The sequence below is a fragment of the Amphibalanus amphitrite genome, unplaced genomic scaffold (assembly GCF_019059575.1).
Source record: "Amphibalanus amphitrite isolate SeventyFive unplaced genomic scaffold, NRLGWU_Aamphi_draft 000944F_arrow, whole genome shotgun sequence".
NCBI classification, from domain to species: Eukaryota; Metazoa; Arthropoda; class Thecostraca; order Balanomorpha; family Balanidae; genus Amphibalanus; species Amphibalanus amphitrite.
In genome coordinates this window covers 193,755-220,949 of record NW_024882438.1, presented here as the reverse complement: position 1 = coordinate 220,949, position 27,195 = coordinate 193,755, and the positions used below count along the sequence as shown (strand labels likewise).

Sequence of the window (27,195 nt, the reverse complement as noted above, 5' to 3'; positions counted from 1 at the left end):
ACTGACATTCCCCTTGATGCACCTTTTTGTATTTGTTTGAAATGGACGCACGCTAGCGGCGTCTGAAGTTGCAAGCACCTGACCCGTCATTTTACGACATAGAAAATGTCACGACGTCTGACAATTATACACGAGGCCGGTTTTGACAAAAATATGAAAGCTATGTGTGATTTCAGATGCACCGAGCATTTCTTTGGTTGGCCATATAACGATTTAATATAACAATATACGATAACGATTTGGCCACTCGTGAACCCCATTTGCATCACTGTGCAATCGGGGTGACACTGATTGTTAGTTTTGAATGAATGTGTTAAATATAAAAGATGAGATGAAATGAGATGAGATGAAATGAGATGAGATACCTAAGAAGAGACCAGTGTGACAACGATGCCCGAATACCCGTTGGCAGGCTCGCCCTTTGGTGTTGCCCGTTGTCAGTTAGAGCTGTGATCGCCCAGTTATTGAGCAGCTATCCACAGCTGAAGCTGGGTCGAGCCCCGGGGCCGATATCAAATACTCTGGCTCGAGAAGTGAACACGAGCCAGAATAAGCTGTTGAAAATGTATTCATCACCGATCCTCAAGGGCAGGACGAATTACAGCAATGTTTCACAGCAGGACAATCGCGCCCGGGTTTATATTGATCTGCTCTGCGTCATCGTTGAAAGAAACTGACTAGGCTGATCTTCAACGACATTAAGCACTACTAAGGCCTTTGGCGACAAGCTCTAATTGCATTTGTTAAAGTTGTGCGTGCCTACCACGTCAATAAATCGATTTATATGACTGCCGTCTTCAATTGACGGTTCGAACATGGCGAAGCACCGCGCTATTACGTAGCCCTGCCAAAGCATCATAAGTGTCGCGAGCACTCACAAACATCAGAAATCGAAAACGCCAGCGGAAACAATCAGGAAGACGACGTAAGGTAGATCATGGCAGTGAGGTAAGAGCAGTTGGGTAGCATTCATTTAGTAATTAGATGATAGATGAGTATAATCATCCATTGGATAGACTCTGTAGGTAAACTCTCATAATCAGCTTAGTACGACGCAAACCACAGCAGCATCATAGATTATCGATTCACATGCAAATGTTGGCTTACGAGCAAATACAATCAAGGAAGTTAGGAGAAGGTTTCAAAACTAGTCAATGTCTCGACATTATTTCGTCATCAATTAGTAGTTAGTACCAGGACAGATACCTAAAGTACAATTAACTTGAGCATACCACCCAGCATGACCACCGAACTCGTCACAGAGCAGTAATGTCCTCCACACGCTGTCATGCCGCCGGTGTCAATAAATTGATTGATATTTGATACCCAACAACACACACAAGCACACAAAACCGACTGATAGGTAACATCCGCAAGCAAGGAGGGACAGACTGGCATGGCTAAGAGTATACAACGTAGAATAACGCTGGTGACTTTGAATACGATAATGAACTTTTCGCCTTTCCAAAAAGCAAATGGACAAAACATTCGAGACATGGAAGCCCTTCGGGCCGCATCACGCCACGACACCTTCGTGCACTTCAAGCAAGCCTACCAAGTGTTCCCCTGCGGATAAACTAAACCCATTACAATAATTCAAGCTTCCTTCGGAATGGCGATAAATGTACAATTAGGCACAATATTTCGGTATCATAGATCGACATCTCGCCACTTCGATCCATGAAGGACAAATCACCCCCGTGACCAGTGGTATGCTCCTGTCCAACCATTGCGCTAACTCCAATCACTGTGCGGTGTAAGGCATGTCGTCCGAAAGGACAAAAATCATCACTAAAAACGGTCATGATGTCTTTACATCCGCAGAAGGATGTGTAAATCTGCCGCTCACCATACACGCCTAAGCGAAAACCAATAGCCTAGCTTTAATCGGTCAGTCAACCTATTTTCATGACAGCACTGTGTGTCAGCACCTCCATTTTCCGCACCTTTTTACAAAACATATCGACGACACTTTGCTCAGATGAATATTAGCAACCAGGTGACTGTTCTTCATCTAGCATTCACTAACCTTCAAAGATCCAAACATCAGCACGAAATAGTGACTCACATGGCATTATAGTTGGCCAGTAGGTGGCCAAACCCGGGAAGCCTGGAGCCGGTGCACTCTCAGCTCAGCCGTTCCGGGCCCCTCGGCAAGGGGAAGCGTCGCCGCGTATCACAGCTGGTCTGAAAAGGCCAACGGACATCTGACCTTGCGTCGTCTGCCGGTCAGTGCTTACACTTGGAAAGGGCTCGCGGCTTGGGCGGCTCGGCGGCCCGGCAGCGCTCCTGAACGTCCGGCAACGCCATCTGGCGCCACACCTCGCGCAGCTCGTCGGGCGACACCTTGTGCGCCGAGACCACGCGCAGGAACTCGCACGGGTCCAGTTTGCGTTTGACATAGCTGAAGCCGGCGTGGTCGGTGGGCAGCACGCCGAGCCGGCTGGCCACCATGCCGGTGAGAAACACGTCCTCCAGATGGTAGAGCGGCGTGCTCAGCACCTGTCGGTAGATCCGCTCGGCGATCCGGTAGCCGAGCACGTAGCCCGTGCCCGACACGTACATGGGAAACCGCGGCCGGGCGTACATGTACCTCGGAGAGTAGTACTTAGAGAACTGGTCGTGCACCACCACTGCGTTACAGATGACACAGCCCAGAATTAGATCTGGTGAGGCATGCTTGTCCTCACGAAGGTACGAAACCAAATTTGGAACGTTGATAAACATGTCTTCGTCGACTTTCAGTATGAAGCTCGGATTGCAGTTCACAGTAGCCCACTTGAGCATCATAACGCTCTTGATGGTGAGGTTGCTGTAGACATCGACGAAGTCCTGCTGGACGATGTCGCCGTGGACCTCGTTCTCGGCACGTAAGTTGTCCGAGAGCGAGCCGTTGGCCGTGGTGCCCACCAGGAAGTGCAGTCGGACGTCGGCCGGCAGCGCGTCCCGCGCGCCCCACGTCTGCCGAATGGCATCGCGGGCCTGGCGGCACACATTCACAGCGTCAGAGCCAGTCACCTAGTGACGGATTTGGAGACCACAGAGTAGCACATCGTTTGCGGAGCGCAGCCACCCCAGGAGAACTGGCGAATCGCCCGACTGGCCATTGTCCATCCAGAGCACATCAGTCATAAAAAGTCACTCAACATGTGAATTGGCAAGAACGTTTGCAGCAGCGGAGGGAAGGGAAGGTCAGCTGTTGGTGGTCACGCGTTACGACTAACCTTGCGTTCGACATCCGGAAAACGAGGGATAATTTTTCGGGACCACCGGTAATTATTTGGTATTGCAGGGACCATGGATGCAATTAATCGCATTTTAGAATTTAGATAGTTTTTGCTTTACGAACGGCTGTTTTATCGTTGCAATGTTTGTTGTGCACGGTGACAGCCTAAAACACCGAATGATCCCGGTGATCCCGGAAAATTATCCTTGATTATCCGGATGTCGAGCGCACGCTCAGCCCACCGCCAGCAGAGCACGGCCGGGGCGGGGCGGGGGGGGGGGGAGGTAGGTGGTGGGCGCGCCGACAGCTGGTGACCAGTGTCCGTAATTCACAGCTGCGTCCCCCCACGCCGACAGCAGATAGGTGGTCGATAGTGAGGCGCGGCCGCCTCTCTATCGGGGCCTATCTGGCGGCCTGTGTAATCAGTGCCAGCAATGGGGTCAGTGAAACGCCGGCTGGACAGCGGCCGGCCTGCGCCGACCGCCCGACCGCCGCGCCACGCTGGCACCGGGAACCGCCGCCGCTCACCGCTGAGTCGCGCTCAGTGAACGTCACAGACAATATATCTGTTACGGGCCAAGTGCGAAGGCTAGTCCGTTTGCGAACGGACTAGTCCATTCGCGAATGGACTAGGCCGTTTGCGAATGGCGGTCCGTTTGCAAACGGACTAGTCCGTTTGCGAATGGCCGGCCATTCGCGAATGGCCTAGGCCGTTTGCGAACGGACGGGTTTGTGGCGTTGCACTTAGCCGCCGGAAGCATGGATCCTCGGATTGGGGTACGATTCCGAATGAATGGGGGACCGCTGGTCGATGCAGGGGCGTCGCCGACAGGGGGGGGGTCGGAGGGGTCCGGACCCCCCCCCCACACACACACACACACACATTCTTGAAAATATGCCGGTCCGACGCCCCCCCCCCCCCCCACACACTCACTTTTGGCCACGAAAATCGATCAAGAATAAAATAAAATATTTTAAAAACGATCTTGGTGCATTCTCAAAATAAAATTGTCTAAATCTGAGGAGTTTTCAGTACTTAGTGGGGATTACTTTGACTGACCGTCCGACCAGATCCCCTAGTCGAAAATCCGTGGCGACGCCACTGCGGCTATATGTTTAGTTTGTTCTCCGGAGCAGATCTGCGAGCTGGCGCAACGCTGGGTTAAGGTCTCCACACACCTGGTCCATTCGGGATGCGACTTTCCGCTGAACCCTGCACAACGCGGAAATTATAGCAACGTGTTGCCGCTGGCCAGGCTTCGGCCACCGATTTGGATCTGGGGAGGTCAAATATCCCCGTGACCTTCGAACAGCGGAGAGTCGCGTGGTGTGCGGAGACCATTAGTACCGTGCTCCGGGCTCCCCGCTGATGACCCGACCTGACCTTGGTCGAGTTTGTGGCGCTCGATTCATTCTGCTTTGGTGTGGTGTACCGGGACGGTGCGGCTTGTGTGTGGTGAGTGCGGTGCGGTGAGTGTTCGAAAAACTGTTCACACGGGACTTTGCACATGCCAAGTTGACTTGCCAAGTTGACGTCACTTTGCTGGATATTTCGCACTTGGCCTGACTTCGCACTTGGACTGGGAGCATAAACGCCCGTCCATTCGCAAACGGCCTAGGCCAACTGCAATAACGCACATGGACTAGTCCATTCGCAAACGGCCGAGTCCAAGTGCGTTATCGCACTTGGACTAGGCCATTCGCGAATGGACTAGCCTTCGCACTTGGCCCGCAACATATCGACTGGCAACCAGCATTGGACTGGCGTATATTCCAATACACAACGCGAATGACTGGGGCGGGGGGCTCTACAGAGCCCACTGCAACTCCGAAACTTCGGTCTCTATTTTCAAAATTATTGTTGATGTCAGATGACTCACAATTCAGGTCAAAGAAAACAAATGTCAACTTTTATGCATTTTCACAGTCTGGGATCTAGCGGGTGCTTAACAAATCGCATCTCGCTCAACTTTGGTTTGCTAGCTTTTAGGGACTAAGGTTTGGTTAAGCCTCGCCCGTATAGGGAAGGGGGTCGAACGGACTTCGGTTTTTCACACACAAAAAAAAAATCGCGTAAAAAGCGGCCGATCGCGACGAAACTTTCAGTACCATCGAGTTAATCAGTTTCACATCACACCTACCATTAAAATTACATGATCCTAACCCAAATGACCTTTGGCCAATGACCTTTTTCTCGAGACCATATTTGGCCAATGACCTATTTCTCGAGACCATTATTGGCCGGAATCGCGATTCAGCGTATGTCGGCTCGCATGAGCCGCGCGTATTGCAGTCTTTTTGTGATTATAAACGTCTAAACATGTGAAATGATGTTGCTCCCACGCATTATGGTGGGTATCAGGGTCACCCAAAGGTCAGGTCAGGTCACTGACCTTTGATGACCTCGGTTCACTTTTTCGAGTTTTACATGTTTCTAGGCTAGTTTCTGCAGCCGCTTTCGAATTTGGCAACCATCTGAACATTTACGAAGTAGTTTTGGTGCCTTCGTAACATGTTACGAAGCTTTTAGTAGTGGTTGACACCTACTATGCATACCCGGCACGACCCCTACTGGGTGACCTGACCTAACCCGACCTGGCCTAAATGCATGAAGTCATCATCTGTGATCAAAACTAACATGATATTCGTGAATGTTATGGTTTTTCGGGGTGCTGATCGCGATTCGTGATCAGCACCCCGAAAAACCATAACAGCTTTACATTACGGAGTTATGACAGGTTCCGATTTTCCCGACTTTTGGGTCATTGACCAGACTTGCAAGGTCAACCGATGACCTAGGACCTTAAAATTGGATATCATCGGCTTCCTCTCGTCACGGGCAACACGCTCGTATTTTCCGCGAAGCTCTAGCTCGATCAGGGGCCAAACGGCAGGGGGCAACGGACCTCCTACGAGTATATGTTCGAGGCTGGCAAAACACCAATACGGACGAGGGTTAATTTTTTTTTATTGGGTTAGGCCCTTTCGGTCCAATGGGACCATTTCAGAGCCGGGAGGATGATAGGATATATGGGGAGACATTGGTCTGGGCAGGCACCCTAGTGAGTCACCGGGGCTGAGCCCGTCCAGAGGACAGGCCACCCAGCCCCAAGGTACTCACTGCACCCGGCTACGGGGTGCGCTCCCTTGGGAGCAGCGGTGCCGCTCCAAGGGAGCAGCCCGCATGAGATAAAGTTGCCGGTTCAGCCCGGAGGGGGGGGGGGGTTGCGGCGTGGAAGAGAAGGATTTCAGTATCCTGAGGATAGAAGCACGGAACGGTGACGAGGGTTAAGATATCCTGCGGGAGCCAAACCAGTACTTGGTGTGGCTGAGGACACACTAGATCACAAAAGGCCACCAAAATATGAAGGCATAAATAAGCCCTATGACATGCGTTTTATGGGGTCCACTTTGGCCAGAGCCTTTGTAAACTGTCGTACTTATGTGCCGTCCCAGGGCATTCTCAGCAGATTATAATGATAGTCAATTAGGACCGTTAGGACCAAGGACCAGTTTTTTAAGCTGCAATCCCAGCGGGCGCGGGCCTACCATGGCTTACCATTGGGATGTATGCATCTGCACAGTTCTGAGACCGAATTACAGCACCACGAGTTTTCCGTGCCCTCGGTGGTGCAGGACAGGGTAAAACATTTTTCCTCTGACACGGCGTCGGCATTAGCCACTGCCGCGCTCCGTCTGCAGCGGATCTCGCCGTGGACCGACCTGGAAACTCCTGATGGCCGACATGACGACGATGAGCAGCAGCGGTCGGCACGAGTCGACAGCGTGCCGGCGCGGCGCCAGCAGCGTGGTGTTGCGGCCCGGCCGCACGTAGTGGCTGACGTTCCTGTCGACCGTCGGGCCCCAGTCGAACAGCGGCACTGCCAGCGGACGGGGGCGTCACCACACCTCCGACGAGCACACAGACCAGCAGGACGATCCCGACACCGCAGCCAAATCACACAAGCGCCACTGCCATAGCACACACCGAAAGACAAGAGACTGAGAGTAACTAGCTACCTTCGTCCTCAGAAACAAATATCATCGTGATTTTCCGAGCTTTCAGAGCGGAATTTAATGGGAGTACAGGCCCCAGCGTTCCTTGAGATGCATCGAGATCGCAGATCCTTCGCTCTGATCCACGCATGGCACACAATGCTCATGCTGTTGTATGTAATGCGATGATATATTGTGTCTGACCACCTTGTCTCGTGGTCAGACTTAGATGTCCACATGAGTCATGAGTTTGCCATTCAGTTTCACGGCAGCTCAATCTACAATAACTACATAATGCATGACCTGAGAGCCGCGCTGCTCAAACAGAAAGTGCCAGACACGTCGGCCGGGGAGGTTCAGGTCAATGACCTGCGGTCCGCGGCGCAGGCCGCGCTGGTCAGCTCGGCCAGCGCACTGCAGTGCATCTGTATTCCGTATGCCGACTATTAGCGGTGCAACTGTTTGTCTAGTTCTCTCCGGCGTCACTGTGACCGTGCCGTTTCCTCTGCTCGACACTGAGGACGCGCTCGACCTCATTCCGTGTCATATGAGCCCGCCACCAGGTGACGCCAGGCCAGCGGCAGGTAGGCCATGACGTATGAATGACAATTTCTTCACAGTCGACTGGCAATAATGAATTGAGTATGCATCATGCATAATGCATGACCCATATGGTTGCCACAAACCTCTCCGCTACAGCCTGGCTTCGAAAGATGTATGTACTCTGCACGCGTATGTTTGTTCTAGCGCCTTAGGCACAGCAGGTAGGTAACTGCTAACAGGACAAGCGAGGACCCGTTTCTATTTTCAAGTATGACTTTTTTCATAAGTGACGACCGACTAACATTGTAGGCGACAGGGACAAGTTTTTTCAGAGCGTTTTGTGTCACACTTGTTATAGAAGTGGCGCTCCCCAAACAACCAGCTGATGCAGGCTGCCGTCATTCCTGAAAGAGATCAGGCTCGTTGAGCGCGCCTCGCGCTTTCGAGCATCATTCTGCACCAGTCCTTTCCAGGACATGCGCTTTTACGTGCTGAGACGAGCTACACTGAGAGAGAAAATTATCAGGGGTATACCAGCCCTCGACACACTGACCAGGGTTTGACCAGGTCGATACCAGGGGCAGACTATGTGACCCTCTGGTAACACTCTAATTCCACCTACCAGCCCCCTGGTAAGGCGTTAATGTCCGTTCACATGCGACCATGCACCCCAAGTGTCACTTTAGTTTCTGCCAGCAAAAGCTACCACCCATGCCCACGGCCATAACTGAAACTAAGGGGTTACTAGGGGTCACGCTTTCAGTGGCCCTGGTAATGCTTAAGTCACGGTTACCAGATTGCTGAATCATGTTAGCAACTTTCCATTGCCCCGTAGACTATGTGCTTCAAATAAATTGTTGAGCCTATTTTTTTTTTTTATAAATTTAGTCCGAACCTTTTGATAGGAGGGATTCACAAGGACAGAGCCACCGCTAAGCGAAGCTTGTTACGGTGACCCTGCCCTCTACCCTCCGATCGCGCAATTCCAGTTCTATGGCAGAATTTAGAGTACAAAGTTTAAAGGTAGTGTGCCAGCTTTCTTGGACCGTATGGAGTTAATGGCCCAGATAAGGAGAACCGGATTTTTAGAACTTATCCATACCTTCAAAACTCATGGAAACGTCTTAAATTCTTCAAATTTTGAGTACCCCAGTGCGAAATTCGCCCCGACGGGTTGTCGGTCGTACCCCAACCACATTTCACACCACTATGAACAATAAATGCACACACTGAAATCGCTATTACCGATATGCTCATCCAATCAAGTTTCGATAAACCCGTTCATCATCATCTCCTGCGGTTTCGAACACGCCTGTTAGGTGGCTTCTGATGCTCGTCGAGGTCGGAATTTCCAAATACGCGTGGTGCGTCGGGCCGCGCGCTCTGACTTCGGCCAAGAAAAATGCGTCAGCTGATCATTGTCATTTCTGCCACTTACGTGTGGTGAAATGGGGTCATAACTTATAAGACGGCTTTTTCATATCAATTATTTTACATAAAATCATATTTCAAACCATAAATAATGTTCGACAGCCAAATAAAAGAAACAATACCAATACGGGCTTACAGTTTAAGGCTCGACATTGTGTTGTCTACGATTAGACAGCTGATAACTCATTCCCGTACGTCGTATGGTCATAACACTATAATGACCTTTGCTCATTGTCACAAGTGCGCCGCATTCGCGATTGTTGCCCGACGCCTGTTTGCAGGTGAGCCCACTACAGTTGTTATACATATCTAAAAACCGAAAAACTTTTAGGCGAAAAAGGCACTATTCCAGGCCCATTTTTGATTTTTTTTTTGCGATATTAGGTAAAAACAGAAGTTTCTTATCCTAGGAAAAATAAAATGGGAAATCTTTCAAAGGTGGCACACTACCTTTAACGTGCGCACATTAGCCGCGCACGGCCGGTCCCCTCACTGATTTCGCCTGGCTACGGCCTGCCACCAACCGCAACCATACCTGTCAGGAGGCCCATAAATGTCAAGCGCCCGTCGCGCTTCGAACCCGGGCTGCTATAACCGGGAACGCATGCTCTCACCACGCGGAGTCCGACGCTCTAGCAGCTGAGCTACGGGGCTGTCATTCATTTGGAAGATGAATGACATTTATATTTTTATAAGTCAATACAGCTATATTTCCGGTTGCCCTAATACTTTTTTTAATCGTTTGTGGTAAGTTTTCATTCCTGGCAACAAAGTTGCTCGCACCTGTGAAGCCTTCACGTAAACGCGTTCCCGGCTTGCGTTTTTCCGTCGCCATTTGCGCCGTGTGCCGTGCCGCGTGCGGTCGGGGGCGAGTGCGTTGTTGGTCATTGGGCAAGTCTGTATCGTTATTCGTTTTCATTTGTGCGAAGAATTGCTTGCCGATATATGATCTGCAGTGATCGACGTTCTGATTCAAGAACTTGCCATTAACCAATAGCCATTATTGTCAACTCAAGCGCGCAGAGCTGGCAAATTCGCAAGCGCTATGTCACTACAACTAGGTAGTTATGAAAAATTGTTTATCGATGTATGATCTGTAATGACCGACGTTCTGACTCTATAAATTGACATTATTCTCAACTCCAAATCGTGCCGAGACGTTTGCGAAGCTGTGAAGGGGGAGGGCAAGAGCGATTTCGAATTAATTGCTTCCAAGCAATGCAACAGGGCTTGTTACCGATTAGTAGCGCCCCTTTGGGGCTTTCTCGGCAATGGATAGAACAAGGTCGCCACGATCGGCGCTGACTGTATGGTAAAGTCCGTCAGCTGATCGGCACTCGGCTGCCGGAGATGGTTGGGGAATCCAGTTTGTGCGTCGTTGTGGCAGTGTGCGCTGCGGCTGTGTGCTGTTTTTTTTTTTTGCAGGGCCTGTGCAGTGACCTGCTGAGTTTGAGGGGCTTGGCCGGTGGACTTTGTGCTATATTGGTCCATTTATGGTATATCAACGGTCATGAAGAATTTGACTGTTTTTGAGGCTGATTTCGACGACGAAATTTAACACAAGCCCTTGATAGGCTTGTGTTAAATTTTGCCAAAATTGTGTGGCTGCCTCCCGGTGTCCTGTGTCTAGACGTTTCTCAATATACGTTTTGTCAGTGTCTGATCGTGTATTTGCCGATTGGGGGGGGGGGGGCGGCGGTAACGTGACGAGGCGGTTGGATAAAACCGCAAATGAAACTGGCGAGACGCTTTGCAGGTCGCTGAGCTCTTGGATTATAGGCGGATGGAGTTCATTATTCCCATCCCTATCCAAGAGTTCAGCGACCTGCAAAACGTCTCGTCAGATTCATTTGCGATAGCATCCTGCGGTGAGAATGACAAGGGTGGGTGACAAGCCCCCGGTAGCTTTACAAGGGGTTGGGTAGTACACCCGACCCGTAGTAACATTTGCTGGAAGGGGCTAGTAGGCCCTTAGTAGCAGTGACGGAGGGTTGGCAATGTCTTCGTAGCAGTGACTATGAGGGGGTGGTAAGCCCGTGGTTCAGTGACTAGGGGGGCCTGGTATGACAGTGAAAGTAGTGACTAGGGGGCTAGTTACGCCATGGCTGCTTTAACCACCCCACCCGTAGTAAGGCCCTGGTTTAGGTTTAGTTTCTGCTAGGGTAGTGACCATCCTCACCTGGTAAAAACTGACACTAAGGGGTTACCAGGGGTCGCGCTCTCAGTGTAAAATATGCTACTAATGTAATGGATGGTGTTTTCTGCCATGATTTTTGATCAATTTGATTATTTTTCATTGATCATTTTCATTACTAATTTGATCATTTTTCATTGATGATCATTCATCATTTCATGCCACGATTCTTTTATTCAGTTTTGCCATGACTCATATTCTCACTAGCTTACACTATGCGCACACACTCTCACACATAACCTCTCCTCCTACACGCACCCCCCCCCCCCCCACACACACTGACACACTCGCACCAGCCATTGCCAGGATGACCTTTTCTGTTCAGTCTTGTATGCATGTGTATTCATTTTCACACTTATTCGGAGATTGGTTTTAGTCTTGTTGTTATGTACAAATGTTTAAGCTTCAATTTATGCAATGTGCTTTTTCTCTGGAATATCCAGAGACAGGGGCTGACCTTTTCATATCAACTATACAGCGTAAAATGACCAAACTTACTGCTCATAAAACCACCGAACGTTGGACACCTGTTCAACCATGGAAAACACCAGCCCTTCGTAGATGCATTGCTAAACGTAACCTCCTGCTAAAACAATTTCTGATAGAACGAACATCAGAAAATGAAAGAAAAATTAGAAAATATCGCAACGTGCTTCGGCTAACCATCCGCTCTTACAAAAAGTTATGCTATGAAGGCCAATTAAAAAAAACATGCAAACAACCCAAGACGTCTATGGTGTTCTTTACAAAAGGTTACGCATACAAAAAAGAACATATCTAGACTTCCTTTTCCATTCGAGGTCAATGGCTCACCCACAGATGATCAGCATCTCATTGCACAGGAATTCAACAATTATTATAATCAGGTTGGCCCAAAGTTGGATGACGCGCTTGGTCCCTCTAGTATTGACCCGATCAGTTATCTCGATGAAAATGCTCAACTGGATGCAACAATATTTTTGCCTGTAACACCTCATTGTGTTAAAAAAAGTAAATGACCTGAAGGAAACAAGTGCAGGGGCCGACGGAATCAGCTCAAAGCTGTTGAAATTGCTGATTCCCTCGATTATTTCTGAGGCAACTGATCTTGTGAATATCTGCCTGAGGAAAGGTGTGCTTCCCTCCATCTTTAAGGCCGCCCCACACTGGAACTCGCATGCGGGTTGCGGGTTTGCGGGTTTTGAGTTTGCGGGCATAATACTAATTCATAGTGATTAGACCGTTTCCTTATGGTAACTTCATGAATGCAGTGAAGCCGGTACACCTTCAGAAACTTACATATAGTCGCAATACCAGCGCAACGAACCAAAATTCGGCTCCAACGAAAAACCCGCAAACCGCGCAGAACTCGCAGACCTCGCAGCGAGGAAAATCGAAAGTTGACTCAAAATCAACTTTTGGAATGCAATGCAAGGTCGCTCGCGAGCTAAAAACATGCAGACTCGCTTGTTAGATGGTAGTGTGGGTCACTCGGCCTAGATTGTAGGTATTATTTGATTTTGAAGAAACCCGAAAACCCGAAAACCCAAAAACTCGCAACCCGCATGCGAGGTCCAGTGTGGGGCGGCCTTTAATGGCCGCCCCACACCGGACCTCGCATGCGGGTTGCGAGTTTGCGGGTTTTGAGTTTGCGGGCATAATACTAATTCATAGAGTGATTAGACCGTTCCCTTATGGTAACTTCATGAATGCAGTGAAGCCGGTACACTTTCAGAAAATTACATATAGGCGCAAAACCAGCACAACGAACCTAAATTCGAATTCAACGAAAACCCCGCAAACCTCGCAGAACTCGCAGACCTCGCAGCGAGGAAAATCGAAAGTTGACTCAAAATCAACTTTTGGAATGCGATGCAAGGTGGCTCGCAAGCTAAAAACATGCATACTCGCTTGTTCGATGGTAGTGTGGGTCACTCAGCTGAGTTTGCATTATTTGATTTTGAGGAAACCCGAAAACCCAAAAACTCGCAACCCGCATGCGAGTTCCGGTGTAGGGCGGCCTCAACCCGCGCACCGACGGGGGTCTGCGCCAACTTAGAACCGACGGAGAGGGGCGGATGACCGCCCCCCCCCCCTGAGATCTCGAGAACGAAGCAAGGTAGCGACAAGCGGTAAACGGCATGGGGTACGCACGAACAAGGTCTACAATTTTTACAAAGGTCATTTTCAGGTCAGGTCAAAGATGACGTCACAGGGGTCAAAAAAGTCAAAATGGCGGCGCTAGATATGGAGACAGTTTTTCTCTCGAATTGGTCAAGCTAGGAATAAACTAAGGGCACTGAGAAATCCGTGAGTTTGCAAACTCCCTAGGGAGTTTGCCAATTCACTGACCGGTCAGGGAGCTTGAGAAATGCCAGAGCGGTTGGGACAAATAAAAACAAATGCGTAGCATGTGAGTGGCATACGTGCCGTCCATGATGGGCAGGATGTTTGACTTTACACCGCTATTACTAGAAAAGTTGTGACCCGATTTTTTATTTCTTTCACGAGAAGATCCGCAGTTCAATTCTGGACAGGTAGCCAAAATTTCACATTAATATCATGTTTGCGGCGCGAGTTATTGGCGAAAAACAGGAGGGGTGGGCGAAATCCGCCCCCCTTCCACTGCGCGTGTTAAAGGGACTATCCCACCTTCGAAAAAGTCCCGTTTAGGATTCGGAAATGTTACTTAGGGCATTGTGACGAATTCTGCAAGTATTTACGCGTTTTCATTGTATACTTTTTGAAATATTGCGACTTTTATATTTCATCGTGACGTCATTTACATCGGATCTGTGACGTAATGAAGGATTTACTTCATGCCAATGAGGGGGGAAATTTGGCAGCAAATATATTTGCTTTCAAATATAACGCGGCTCATACAATAACAAAAGTGTCTGATTGGGCATTTTGTAACGGTGCAACGGCATTTTAAACGGTAAATTTATCCAAACCCAAGATAATCAATCAATTACTAATTTATCGCCGGGGCCGCCGCTGGGTGCCGCCGGGGCGCCGAGTCAGCCAACGCCAGCTTATTCGTAAATCAAGTGATACTCTACTCGAATGCGTAAGAGGCGTTCAAAGGGCAAATGACGTCATCAGATTGCCGTTAATGCCGCAGGGCTGCGGAGTCGATGGATTTTCGGCGACTCCGACTCCGACTCCGACTCCGGCTTCAAAAAACCAGCTCCGACTCCGACTCCGACTCCGGGCAGAATTGTCGACTCCGACCGACTCCAACTCCCGACTCCGACTCCGCAGACCTAGCAGGGCTGCGGAGTCGACAGATTTTCGGTGACTCCGACTCCGACTCGGGCTCGGGTTTCTAAAATCGACTCCGACTCCGACTCCGACTCCGGTCACAACTGTCGACTCCGACCGACTCCGACTCCGACTCCGACTCCGACTCCGCATCCCTGGACTTAATGGTTAACCCGCGCACCGACGGGGGGGGGCGGATATCCGCCCCCCCCCCCTGAGGTTTTTCGCGGATAGCGGGAAAGCCGCGGCGCGTAGAAATTTGGTATGACTATTCTCTCATCAATTTTACACATGGTGTGCAAGTTTGAACCTCCTAACTTTTAAGGTCAGGTCACCAGGTCACTTTGAATGACCCAACCTCAAGTCACTTTTTTGCAACTTTGTCACCGTGCCAGAGCTACAGTAGATGTCGGAGGCCTTTGAAAGTCGCAGGATCTTATTAGGTCATTAGTAGCTACAATTTGTTTATCTCGGAATTTTGATGTCGGTGACCTAAGGTCAGGTCAATTTCGCGACCTCCACATTATACCTAAGTCAATGGGGGAAAAATCAACTCCCTGTTTTTACCACTAAAACGGGTCGGAATGGCCCCATATACCATACATGACTTCACATACGATCAACCTTCACTACCTTGAGGTCTGTTTTGCTGTTGGGCAGCTGTAAGGTCATGTGACGTCATCAAAGGTCACCAAAGGTTTTTTGCCAATAACTCCTTACAGGAACAAGATACAGCCGCGCGGATGGTCTCATTGTGTTCAGCTCGTCAAGACGCATCGAATGATATACATGATGACCTCGAGGTCACGTGACCTGAGGTCAACCTTTGATCTTGACCTTTCGAGGTCAACATATATATCATTCGATGCGGATTGACGAGAGGATCACGATGATGCCCTTAGTTTGTTCCTATCTTTACTACTTCGAAAGTTATTCGAGAAAAACCCTCTCCATATCTAGCGCCGCCATTTTGACTTTTTCGATCCCTGTGACGTCATCTTTGACCTGACCTGAAAATGACCTTAGTAAAAATTGTAGACCTTGTCCGTGCGTATCCGATGCCGTTTACCGCTTGTCGCTATCTTGCTTCGTTCTCGAGATCTCAGGGGGGGGGGGCGGTCATCCGCCCCCCCCCCCCCGTCGGTACTAAGTTGGCGCAGACCCCCGTCGGTGCGCGGGTTAAGAGATTGGGCCTGCGCATGGCTCATTTTCAAATGAAGGGAACGAATTTCTTCAACAACACGAGGCCGCGGGGGTTGCAACCAAGATAGATAGTGGTTTCTGAACCTCGCCGCAAACTTGGCTATCTCAACTCAAACCTATAATGTAAAAGTGGGATAGTCCCTTTAACATCATGGACGGCACGTATGCCACCCACATGCTGCACACTTGTTTTTGTTTGTCCCAACCACTCTGGAATTTCTCAAACTCCCTGACATTATCTAAGATTTCCGTGACCTGTGCTGACCTGACCTTGACCTGAAAATCAAAGTACAGGTTTGGTATCCTCAGGGTAGCTGAAACATCTATTCACGAGTGCGTAAACCAAAAATGAGCCTCATCTGACTATGTATACTAAGACGGCGGCTACAGCCCAAAATGTAAACAAGCAAAACATCGGTAATTTTTACTTTGACCAGACCTGTGACGTCATCGGTGACCTCGAGGTCAATGAAATTAGATTTCTCTCAACAGTTTTTTTCGGGGCTATCAGACGCCGTTCGAATTTTGCCGATCGGCCCAGTAGTTTCGGAGAACTAGGAGGGGGGGGGGCTATGAATATCCCCCCCCCCAGTAGGGCGCGTTATACGCAGACCCCATGGTGGGGCGCGGGTTAAGAATGGCCGAAATACTTAATGTTGCATATCATTCGACTCGGCTGTTCAAGAGGCACAGAATGATACCATTTTGAAAGCTTTATATTTATCACGTGTTAAGTTAATGGCACCAACGTCCTTTAACCTCATTTGACCTTATTTGGCCTGACCCTTGGATAAGTACACCAAACAAAGAAAACAAGTGGACCAATACCCGGACCAAGTGACATAATGTTAAGTACTGTGGTATCAAAGCACAAAAGTGATAGAACCAAGCGGATATCTCTAGTATTTTCCTATTGGAGTTACTTGAATAGGTATTTTCCCATAGGCTTAACATTACGACGTAATGACCTCTAACTGATCTCAGGTCAGTGACATAAAAAAACGAACCATATGTTATACAACTCGGTAAACTTAGCACATCCAGAAAGTTTGAAGGAAACCAGTACATAACTGTGAGTTGGACAGGTGCATAAGGAAAATTGAAGTTTGATTATGACCTTGTTCCGGTTTTTGTGACCTGGTGACCTGACCCAAGGTCACCCGGACCTGAAATTTTCAGGTCATATGTAAAGCGGTTGCCGCATAGGCTGTGCCAAATTTGGCGCCGCAGGTTTTACGGTATCTTTGAAAAACCTTAGGGTCGCATCGACCCCTCCCCCGCCCGCCAGGGCCAGGGTTAAGGTACCTATGAGCCTTAGGTTTGTGTTTCAACAATTGAATATCACTTAGCTGTGAAATTCCAAAATTACACAACATCCGATATCCCGCATAAAGCTAGTTGCCTTGCCCATAAGCGCGTTTAAACCACCAGACATGACCAAACCACGCCAACAACGAACAAAACCATCGCTCGGACATCACCAGCCAGATCCATCAGTGAACAGAAACCACCGGACATGACCAATTCACACCGACACCACGTAAAGCACACCATACTCAAAGAACAGTAATCACGTGCCAGGTTTCGCAGCCTTCTCTGAGATACCACCTGGAAAACAAAAGTAAATAAACGGGCATTTCAAACGCAGAGAACAAAAAAAAAAACACACAATTAACAAAACAAGATTTAGTCTATGCAACGAGTCACGCTGCTAATTATAGAAGTGATTTTTTTAGCATCTACCTTCTACATCTTTGATAATGGACACTACGTATCGTAGGACTTTGCATGGACCCATCCCATCCCACGTCCAATGTAGGGTGCGCTGTTCATGGCACCGTCTGCCGTCAGACCAAGTTTCAGCACACGACCACTGCCCACTGCGTCGAGCAGTGGGAGAACAAAGGAAGGTGGAGATGGGAGGTAGCAATGGCCCATGACGTCATGCGCAGGGCTGACAGTAGACTCCCCGCTGATGAAAAATCCGCCAGCCCTGAACAAACTTTCAGCAGTAGACGCTATTGGGGCGCACCACGACAATTAATGGTAAACAGATACCATCCGAGCCAGCGTCAAGTAAAGGTACAGTCCACCGCCAAAGCAGGGGAGAGTGGGGCAAAGCGGCCACCCTAACTTTTTACGATGCCATCCCTTGCTTTCTAAACTTGGAAAGATTCTTTCCATACCAATGTGATCCCTATTAAATTGCTTTTCAGTTCAACCTCGTTTTACTTCCAAAGGTGTTCACATAAAAGGAGATATTGACAAAACTGCCTATGCCTAATTGCAAAATTGCCTATGCATTTTGTCCACTTTGTCCCATACCATGGGGCAAAGTGGCCACCGGCGACTTCTAAAGCCCGATATGAGGAACAGAATAGTTGCCTCATGTACGACTAGACTATTTGATGGTGACCAGGCTTAACCCGCGCGGGGCTGGGGGGGGTAAATTTTACCCCCCCTCGCGAATTTTTGCGATATCTCAAAAACGGCGGCGCGCAGCGCCGCCAAACTTTCAGTACCTTTTCTTACATCAATTTGACACGTTCCCTGAAAATTTGAGCGAAATCCGTCGGAAAATTTTTGAGAAATTGACGTTTTAGTGACGTCATGTTCGCCATTTTCGCCTCAAAACGGCAAAAGTTCAAACGCCGCTAACATCTTCATTTTTAAAGGAATCAAGACGTAACAAAAAAGGTTATACGTAATTTTACTTTGTCTATCAAATGGCTATCTCGGTTTTTTGAAAATTTTGGATTTTGGCCTAAATTTTTTCAAAAAACTGACTTTTTTGGGAAAATCATTATAAAATCCAAAATTTTGAGTCTATCGAAAAAACCGGAATATATGTCAGAGAAGTGGTCTATGTGCACCTACATACCAAATTTTAGAAGAATCGGTTCAAAAATGTGGGAGTTATTCAAAATTTTATAACGTCACGACACACAATTTTTTTGAAAAATGACTTTTTTGGAAGTTCTAGACCTCGTACGGAAACAAAAATAGCACCATTCGATTCGCCGTGAAGAACTGCATCAGATAGACACCTTTTTAGGCCTTAACAACCAACTTCAAAATTTGACCTCACTTGACCTGACCTTGACCTGACCTCGACCTGAAATTCATCCAGAGGTGGTCCATATCACTTATTGAGTGTGCCTATTGAATTCTATGAGTAAAATGACCCATAAAACATGTGTCGCACATGCCCTTTTCTATATTTTGTTTTTTGGTGACCTGACCTGACCTGACCTGACCTTGACCTTGACCTCTGAATGATATTGTATGCAATGAATATTGTCTTGGTAGCCTAAGAACACGTTTTGGGCGATCAGTCTCAGTCCATGACTCCATTCTTCGGCAACTACGGTGCAAGGCCGATACTGTAGAAACTTGCAATTTGTACCCTTGACCTGACCTTGACCTTGACCTCAAACTTTAAATTAAGTACATGTTTTTAGTAGTTCGTGATGAGAGCTTTCGATTGGCGTTTGAATTTTCCAAATCGGACCATTAGTTCGGGAGATAACAGGGGGGGGGGTAAAATTTACCCCCCCCCCCAGCCCCGCGCGTTCGGCTGGAGACCCCAGCCCCGCGCGGGTTAACCCTCGCCCGTATAGGGGGGGGGGGGGTTGAACATACCCCCTCGGTTTTTCGCGAATAACTCGCGTAAAAAGCGGCCGATCGCGACGAAACTTTCAGTACCCTAGAGTTGATCAATTCTACACCTACCCTGAAAATTTCATGACCCTGACCCAAATGACTTTGACCTGTGACCTACTTTTCGAGACCATGTTTGGCCGGAATCGCGATTCGGCGTACGTCGGATCGCATTAGTCGCGCGTTTGAAGTCTTTTCATGGTTGCAACTTGCAAGCGTTCAAACATGTGATATGATGTTGCCCCCATGCATTAGGGTGGGTGTCAAGGTCATCTGAAGGTCAGGTCAGGTCATTGACCTTTGATGACCTCGCTTCACTTTTTCGAGTTTTACATGTTTCTAGGCTAGTTTTTGGAGCTGAATTCGAATTAAGCAACCATATGAACATTTACGAAGTAGTTTTGGTGCCTTCGTAACATGTGACGAGGGCATGTAACATGTTACGAAGCTGTCAGACGCGGTTGACACCTACTACGAATACCCAGCAGGACCCCTACTGGTTGACCTGACCTGACCTGACCCGACCTGGCCTAAATGCCTGAAGACATCATCTGTGATCAAAACTAACACGATATTCGAGATCAGCACCCCGAAAAACCCAATAGCAGCCACACTTTAAGACGTTCTAACAGGTCCCGATTTTCCCGACTTTCGGGTCATTGACCTGACCTGGAAGGTCAACCGATGACCTAGGACCTTAAAATTGGGTATCATCGGCTTCCTCTCGTCACGGGCAACACGCTCCTTTTTTCGCGAAGCTCTAGCTCGATCAGGGGCGAAACGGCAAGGGGGGTCCAACGGACCCCCCCCCCCTTATATGCCGCGGCTGGAAAAACACCAATACGGGCGAGGGTTAAACGAGGATGGATGTTTAGTTGTCATCTTCCCCCCCCCCTGTAGGTAGACAAAGAAAGGAAAAACATGGAAAATATTTAATTGCACTTTTGGTAACTCATGTAACCGTAAAGTGGCCGAAATAAACGCATGACGATACACCTAAATATCAATAACGTTTATTATTGTCCAGTTGGAAACAAGTTCTGGCCAATTAGGTGTTGGACACTTTTCTCCGTCCAATATACACCTATATATTTACGGAGCGAGCGAAGCGAGCGTAGTCTTTCCTTAGACTAACGGAAATTTTTTAGTATGAGCGGCCGGGCCGTGCGGACGCTTTTGCGAGGCTTATATCTCAGCAACCACTTGACCGATTTACACGCGGTAATTTTTGTAGGGTAGCTTCATTCCTTCTACCAAGTATTGGACTATTCCCGATGCATGTGGGTGACCACTTATGCACGTGCCACGTGCAAAACGAAGAGGTATCAGTTTTGCAATTGTTGCAATATCTCGGTAACTACTTGGCCGATTGCGCTGAAAGTTGGCATGTAGGTAGGCACCCACTAGGCACTGCATATCCATGTGCCAGAGTTGGGGTGCTGCTGCACGTGCGCACGTGCAGGGGTCGTTTCCAGATCTCGAGAACGGCTGGACCGATGGCGCTCAAATTTGGTACATGGTTAGGGACCAGTTAGTAGGGTGCCGTGCACAAGTCAGTTGGAGGTAGCCCCTCGAAATTTCGCACGTGCAAGGCCCACCCTCTCGCTCGCTCCGTTAGTCGCCCCCAAAAGGCGTTATACTGGTAATAACGTTTATTATTGTCCAGTTGGAAACAAGTTCTGGCCAATTTGGGGCTGGACACTTTTCTCCGTCCAATTTGCCCCGCGCATACCGTCCGAGACAAAAATATTCCAGCTCAACCATTAGTGGGGCAAAAAGCATTGAAGTTGGTAGAAGGTATCTACGACAACCAAACAATGCATGAGCGAGAACGCTTAACCCTCGCCGGCACAGGGGGTTGATGCAACCCCCCCCCCCCTCCCTAAGGTTTTTCGCAAATAACTCGCGTAAAAAGCGGTCGATCGCGACGAAACTTTCAGTACCCTCGCATTGATCAATTTTACACCTACCCTGAAAATTTCATGACCCTGACCCCAATGACCTTTGACCTGTGACCTCTTTTCCGAGACCATGTTTGGCCGAAATCGCGATTCGGCGTATGTCGGCTAACATTAGCCGCGCGTTTGCAAGCTTTTTGTGGTTTCAAACGTTCAAACATGTGATTTGATGTCGCTCCCATACATTAGGGTGGGTGTCAAGGTTACCTGAAGGTCAGGTCAGGTCATTGACCTTTGGTGACCTCGGGTGACCTCGGTTCACTTTTTCGAGTTTTACATGTTTCTAGGCTAGTTTTTGGAGCTGAATTCGAATTTGGCAACCATTTGAACATTTACGAAGTAGTTTTGGTGCCTTCGTAACATGTTACGAAGCTGTCAGAGGCGGTTGACACGTACCACGAATACCCGTCACAACCCCTACCGGTTGACCTGACCTGACCTGACCCGACCTGGTCTAAATGCTTAAAGACATCATCTCTGATCAAAACTAACACGATATTCGTGATCAGCACCCTGGAAAACCACATAGCAGCCACAATTTACGACTCCTCTCTGTGCTGCCCCGGAGCATGCGCATGTCCCACTTTCACAAGTGGGTCCAGGGCTTGAACGCCCCGAGACATGCCTATTTTTTATAGTTGCTGCGATGTTTAAAAATACCGCTACTGTTTTCCGTTTGCGATAAAATCCTGTGCCAATGCTGTGTGCTTGGTTCTGTTCCCGGTGAAATATAGTGTTATTTTCTGAAAAAAAGAATTACGACTTTCTAACAGGTCCCGATTTTCCCGGTTTTCGGGTCATTGACCTGACCTGGAAGGTCACCCGATGACCTAGGACCTTAAACTTGGGTATCATCGGCTTCGTCTCGTGACGGGCAACACGCTCGTTTTTTCCGCGATGCTCTAGCTCGATCAGGGGCCAAACGCGAGGGGGGTCGTACCCCCCCCCCCCCTTGTGCCGTCGAAGGACGCAAAATGGCCTGTGCCGGCGAGGGTTAAATAAAATTCCAAACGGTTATGGAAAAAATAACATTTGAAAATCGTAAAAAATTATAACCTGGCAAGAAATACTTTTCCGTGTATCACAGAACAATGGTGACGGACCGGCAACCCCAGTGTGGCTCGTTCGAACGACCGCGAAAAGAACTTAAATTGGCAAACTTAAATTGGAGCTGACGCCAGTTGTGCTGGGCTAAAACAAAGGCTGGCCGCTTTGCCCCGGGTGGCCGCTCTGCCCCAATCTCCCCTGCGGTGAGGTCTTGCCAATCTCCACAGATGGTTTTGACTCTGAAGATTTTTAAATACGGAGTGATCCCAGGATAGACAACAAAAGATGAGCTTGCGGCTGCAAGGATGATGCAACTGGGGCATTCCACGTCAAATCGAACAAAAATCGGCTGTTTTGCACCTTACCATCAGCGATTTCATTATAAATTTGTGAGCGAGTTCCTGTGTGGCCCCGGACATTATATTGATGTTTTTTGCACATTCTGACCACAGGTCTTCTAAATATAGGGCATCAAATTTTTACAAAATGTTGCATCTTTATATTTTTGAACGACCATAACTTTGGTTGTACTTGTTTGATTTGAATGAAATAACCCTTACTGTTTAGGTAATTTCTTAAGCATTTGTTTAGAATTGCACCTACTTAAATATATGACCTTGAAATTTGCTTAACTCTGTTCTTAAGCACAAATATCGAAATAGCAAAAAACACGTCACCTTCGATTTGGCTCATTTTCATATATTTTATTGCCTACCATATTCTTAACAACCTGTGAAAAAATTAGAGTGGGCCATTCATAAGTTTTGAAGAAAATCGCACATATGCAAACATATGTTAGCACGCGCAGTGGAGGAGGAAGAGCGAATTTCGCCCACCCCTCCTGTTTTTCTCCAATATCTCATAAGATTAATGCGAAATTAATTATGGCTACCTGTCAAGAATTGAATTGGACATCTCATCGTGCAAGCAATAAGAAAATCGGTTCACAACTGTTCTAGTAATAGCGGTGTAAAGTGAACATCCTGTCGCCGCAGCGACGCGGCGACTCGGCAGCCGGCGCCGACCGCTACGCGCCGCCTGAATTGTAGACTGTGCCGGGACGGAACGGAGCGGTTCCGTCTTTACATCGCGCTCCTTACCGCTGATTACGTTCGATTCGCGTCCAATTTTGTGAGAAGACTAAGAAATGTACAGGCAATCTTATGGTGAAAGAATTTTGAAAATCGGTTGGTAAACAATTGAAATATGAACGTATAAACAGAAAATTGTGATTGCTGCATTTCCCGCATCGGCCGAGCCCGCCTTGCAGCCGGCGACATGTTACTCTTAGCAGGCCTTTAACTGCCATATTTATTATTGGATTAACTAGAAATTCCCCATACATACTATAAAATGTATGTTCTTTCGTATAGTGAAGATCAAAAGACGTGAAGTAATCGTTGCGTGATAATGTTTTCGTTGAATTTACTTCATGATGCATTTCCACACGGCTCAAAATTCACCGCAAAATACCGTTTGCCTGAGACACTTTTACTATGGAACGTGAATGGTTGACTACGATGACTATGCATTTCCATTCTCGCAGAGTTTAGGATATCACTAATCAGCAATCATTCATTTCAGAAAGTGTACACAAGCAAGCATGTCTTGACTCTGTCTTTCAAGGTCACGCGCTGTTGCGTGATGTTGATGCATGAAAACGGCGTTTGCCGCGAAAGTTATGAATGGCCCACTCCAATTTTTTCACAGAATGTTAGGAACATTGTAACGGACATAATATGTAAAAATTAGCCAAATCGAAGGTGACGTGTTTTTTGCTATTTAAATTTTACTGTTTTAATTCAAGGTCAAAAGCATTTCAAGGTCACTTCAAATTAATTTTATAATTAAAAATCAAAGCCTTATCAATTGCCTATAAGACCCTGTTAATATCATTTTGATACCAGAAAAGGAACCAGAGTTATAGCCATTTAAAAAATTGATGTGTGGCATTTTTCGCTATATTCGATGACCTATATCTCAGCGATACGTTATCAAATTTCGAAAATATTATACGTAACTCAGTTTTGAACCATGCCCAGTCTGCCTACAAAGTTTCAGAAAAATCGAAGGGGATGACGGATTTCGGTGTTTGATTTGACGTGGAATGCCCCAACTGTAAGCTACACTCCAAGTTCATGGTGGTCTGACAAAGCGTTCCTATAGGATACAGATGCAAGGCTCAAACATGACTGAAACCTCACATTTCTTCAGCGGTGGACTGTACAGTGTACGTTATTTCGAAAGCAGAGAAATGATCCCCCTCGGGCGCCCCTCAGGAGCGGTACCATGCTCATTCAAAATCTAGCCAGTCGTTCATAAGCCAGAATGTCAGTGCAACGAGCATGGTGATTGTGATAAATGTGATAGACTGTCACCAGGAATGGCTCACAATAAGTACCATTCTGACCAAAACGGTGGGAGTTTGCCGAAGGTTTTAGTGCTATTAGCAGGCTTTTTGTGCACGCCTCAGCAGTTTTGAGCGGAGTGATTCCCATGGCATAGATCAGTGTCGGCGCGTCTGCAATGGAAGCCTCCGGAACAGCCGTTGGTCAGTTCATCGACCAGGTGCACGGGGCCGTAAAGCCTACTGCGGAGGTTCAGTCGACTCTGTCTTGGCCGTCTTGGGTCGTTTTTTTCCCTTCTGACTAATAACGGCTGTTCAAACATTTAAAGACATGATGTGGAGATGAATTGTGAATTAAAATGAAATCGGACTTACTCCACAAGAGTTCGTTGGGTCGGAGCTTTCGAATTGTATTACAATTCTTCGTCAGCGAGAGTCGTATCGGATGTTAAGATCGAATCGAAGGTACAGTGTGGATCGAACAAATATGGGTCGGACAGGAGGGTCTCTGAGGCAACTAGTTGGTCTTGAAATAAACATACAAACACTGGGAAACACGTGAATAATAACAGGATGCACACTTACTAGAAAAAGCCTGTAAAATGGGTATAAAACACACTATAGTCCGTTTTTCTTAAGTTCGACCCTCACTGTAATCATCTCTTTGAACACAGCACGAGAATTGCTAGCTGAATTACTTAGAAAACTGGCTGGCGCACATTGATTTCACAGACGATTAATTTTACTCAAAAAAATTCTTCCTGGCTCTTATTTCCCAGACTCCTAGGTCGTATTTGCCTTTATATACAACCCCACAGGGATGGACATTTTGTCAGAAATTATAACTAAACTGATCAATAGATCGCACGGCGTTTAACAGAACGGTACCTATATCATCGGTGTTTAAAACTTATTTGGAAAATATTATTAATGTCTGCAGTACAATGTGCGCTAACCAGTTTTCTAAGTAATTCAGCTAGCAATTCTCGTGCTATGTTCAAAAAGATGTTTACAGTGAGGGTCGAACTAAGAAAAAACGAACTATATAGTTCGTTTTTCTTAAGTTTGCCCCTCACTGTAAACGTCTTTTTGAACACAGCACGAGAATTGCTAGCTGAATTACTGAGAAAACTGGCTGGCGCACATTGCATTGGAGATATGAATAATGTTTTCAAAATAAGTTTTGAACACCGACGATGTAACGTTAATGTTAAACGCCGTGCAATTTATTACTTAGTTCAGACATAATTCCTGAGAAGTCGTCTATCATCGTGGAGCTGTAGGTATGGGTAAATACGAGCTATGAGTCTGTGAAATAGTAAACAAATTTGATAAAATTGATTGTCTGTGAAATGTGGTGAAATCAATGTGCGCCAACCAATTTTCTCAGTAATTCAGCTAGCAATTCTCGTGCTGTGTTCAAAAAGACGTTTACAGTGAGGGGCAAACTTAAGAAAAACGAACTATAGTAAAATATCTAATACAAAAATATAGGCAGGTAGGTAAAAATACAGTTAATGACATGTTAATGACAGTTAATGACAGTTAAAACTACCAGGTGCACAAACTACCAGATCAGCCATCAGATCTGACTGCTTACGTGCCATCCGCTACTGCTCCTCCGTCAAAGACCGCCTGCAAGAACTTGATTTTATACGCAAGAAATTCCACCGACACGGCTACCCTCTCTCGTTCATCAACCCGATCCTAAGAAGAACAGAAAAGGACCTCCAGCTGAAGGCCAGGGCTCTGCCGTCGCCACCGAACCCCAGCCCGCTGCCTGCACCCGTCGGGCTCTCGGTTCCGTTCGCTGGTCCCTGCTTGTACCAACTGAAGCGAGAAGCCAACAAGATCGGCATTCAGCTCGTGTCGAAGCCGTCGCAGACCATCGGGACCCTCCTCTGTAGCCAAGCCAAGCACCGTCTACCCAAGCAGCAGGAAAGCAATGTCATCTACTGCATCGAGTGCTCCTGCCGGGTAGAGGGTGACCCGGTCGTCTACATCGGAGAAACGGACCGAGAACTTGGAACCAGAGTCCGCGAGCACCGAGACAGCTGGGCTGGCTCGGTCCGCTCCAGAGCCAACGCTTCAGCGTTCAGCACGCACCGGGACTGCACGCCGGCCTTCGACGACGCCAAAATCCTGAACCGTGCCTGCCACCACCAGATGAGACTCCTTCTCGAATCGGCCTACATTCGTACCGTGGGACGGCGGGAAGCCGTCCTAGTGTCACCCAATGACCAATGTGAACCGCAACTCTGGTGCCCTGCTGCAAGACAGGTGGCTCCCCATTATTCGCCGTTTCTGCCGTTAAAAGTTCATTTATAGATTTTATCATTTTGATATT

At 47.8% G+C, this 27,195-nt stretch overlaps 1 protein-coding gene across 1 annotated transcript in view; it reads right to left on the bottom strand.

Moving 5' to 3' along the window:
• Positions 1-550: 550 nt before the first annotated feature.
• Positions 551-27,195, bottom strand: part of LOC122368382 (beta-1,3-galactosyltransferase 1-like) — a 54,625-nt gene continuing 27,980 nt past the window's right edge. The window contains exons 3-5 of the mRNA XM_043342270.1: positions 17,415-17,444; positions 6,950-7,107; positions 551-2,982 (exon numbers count right to left, since the gene is read on the bottom strand). Of these exons, the coding sequence (XP_043198205.1) occupies positions 2,230-2,982; positions 6,950-7,107; positions 17,415-17,444 (941 nt within the window). The 3' untranslated portion in view covers positions 551-2,229. The remainder of the gene's footprint in view (positions 2,983-6,949; positions 7,108-17,414; positions 17,445-27,195) is intronic.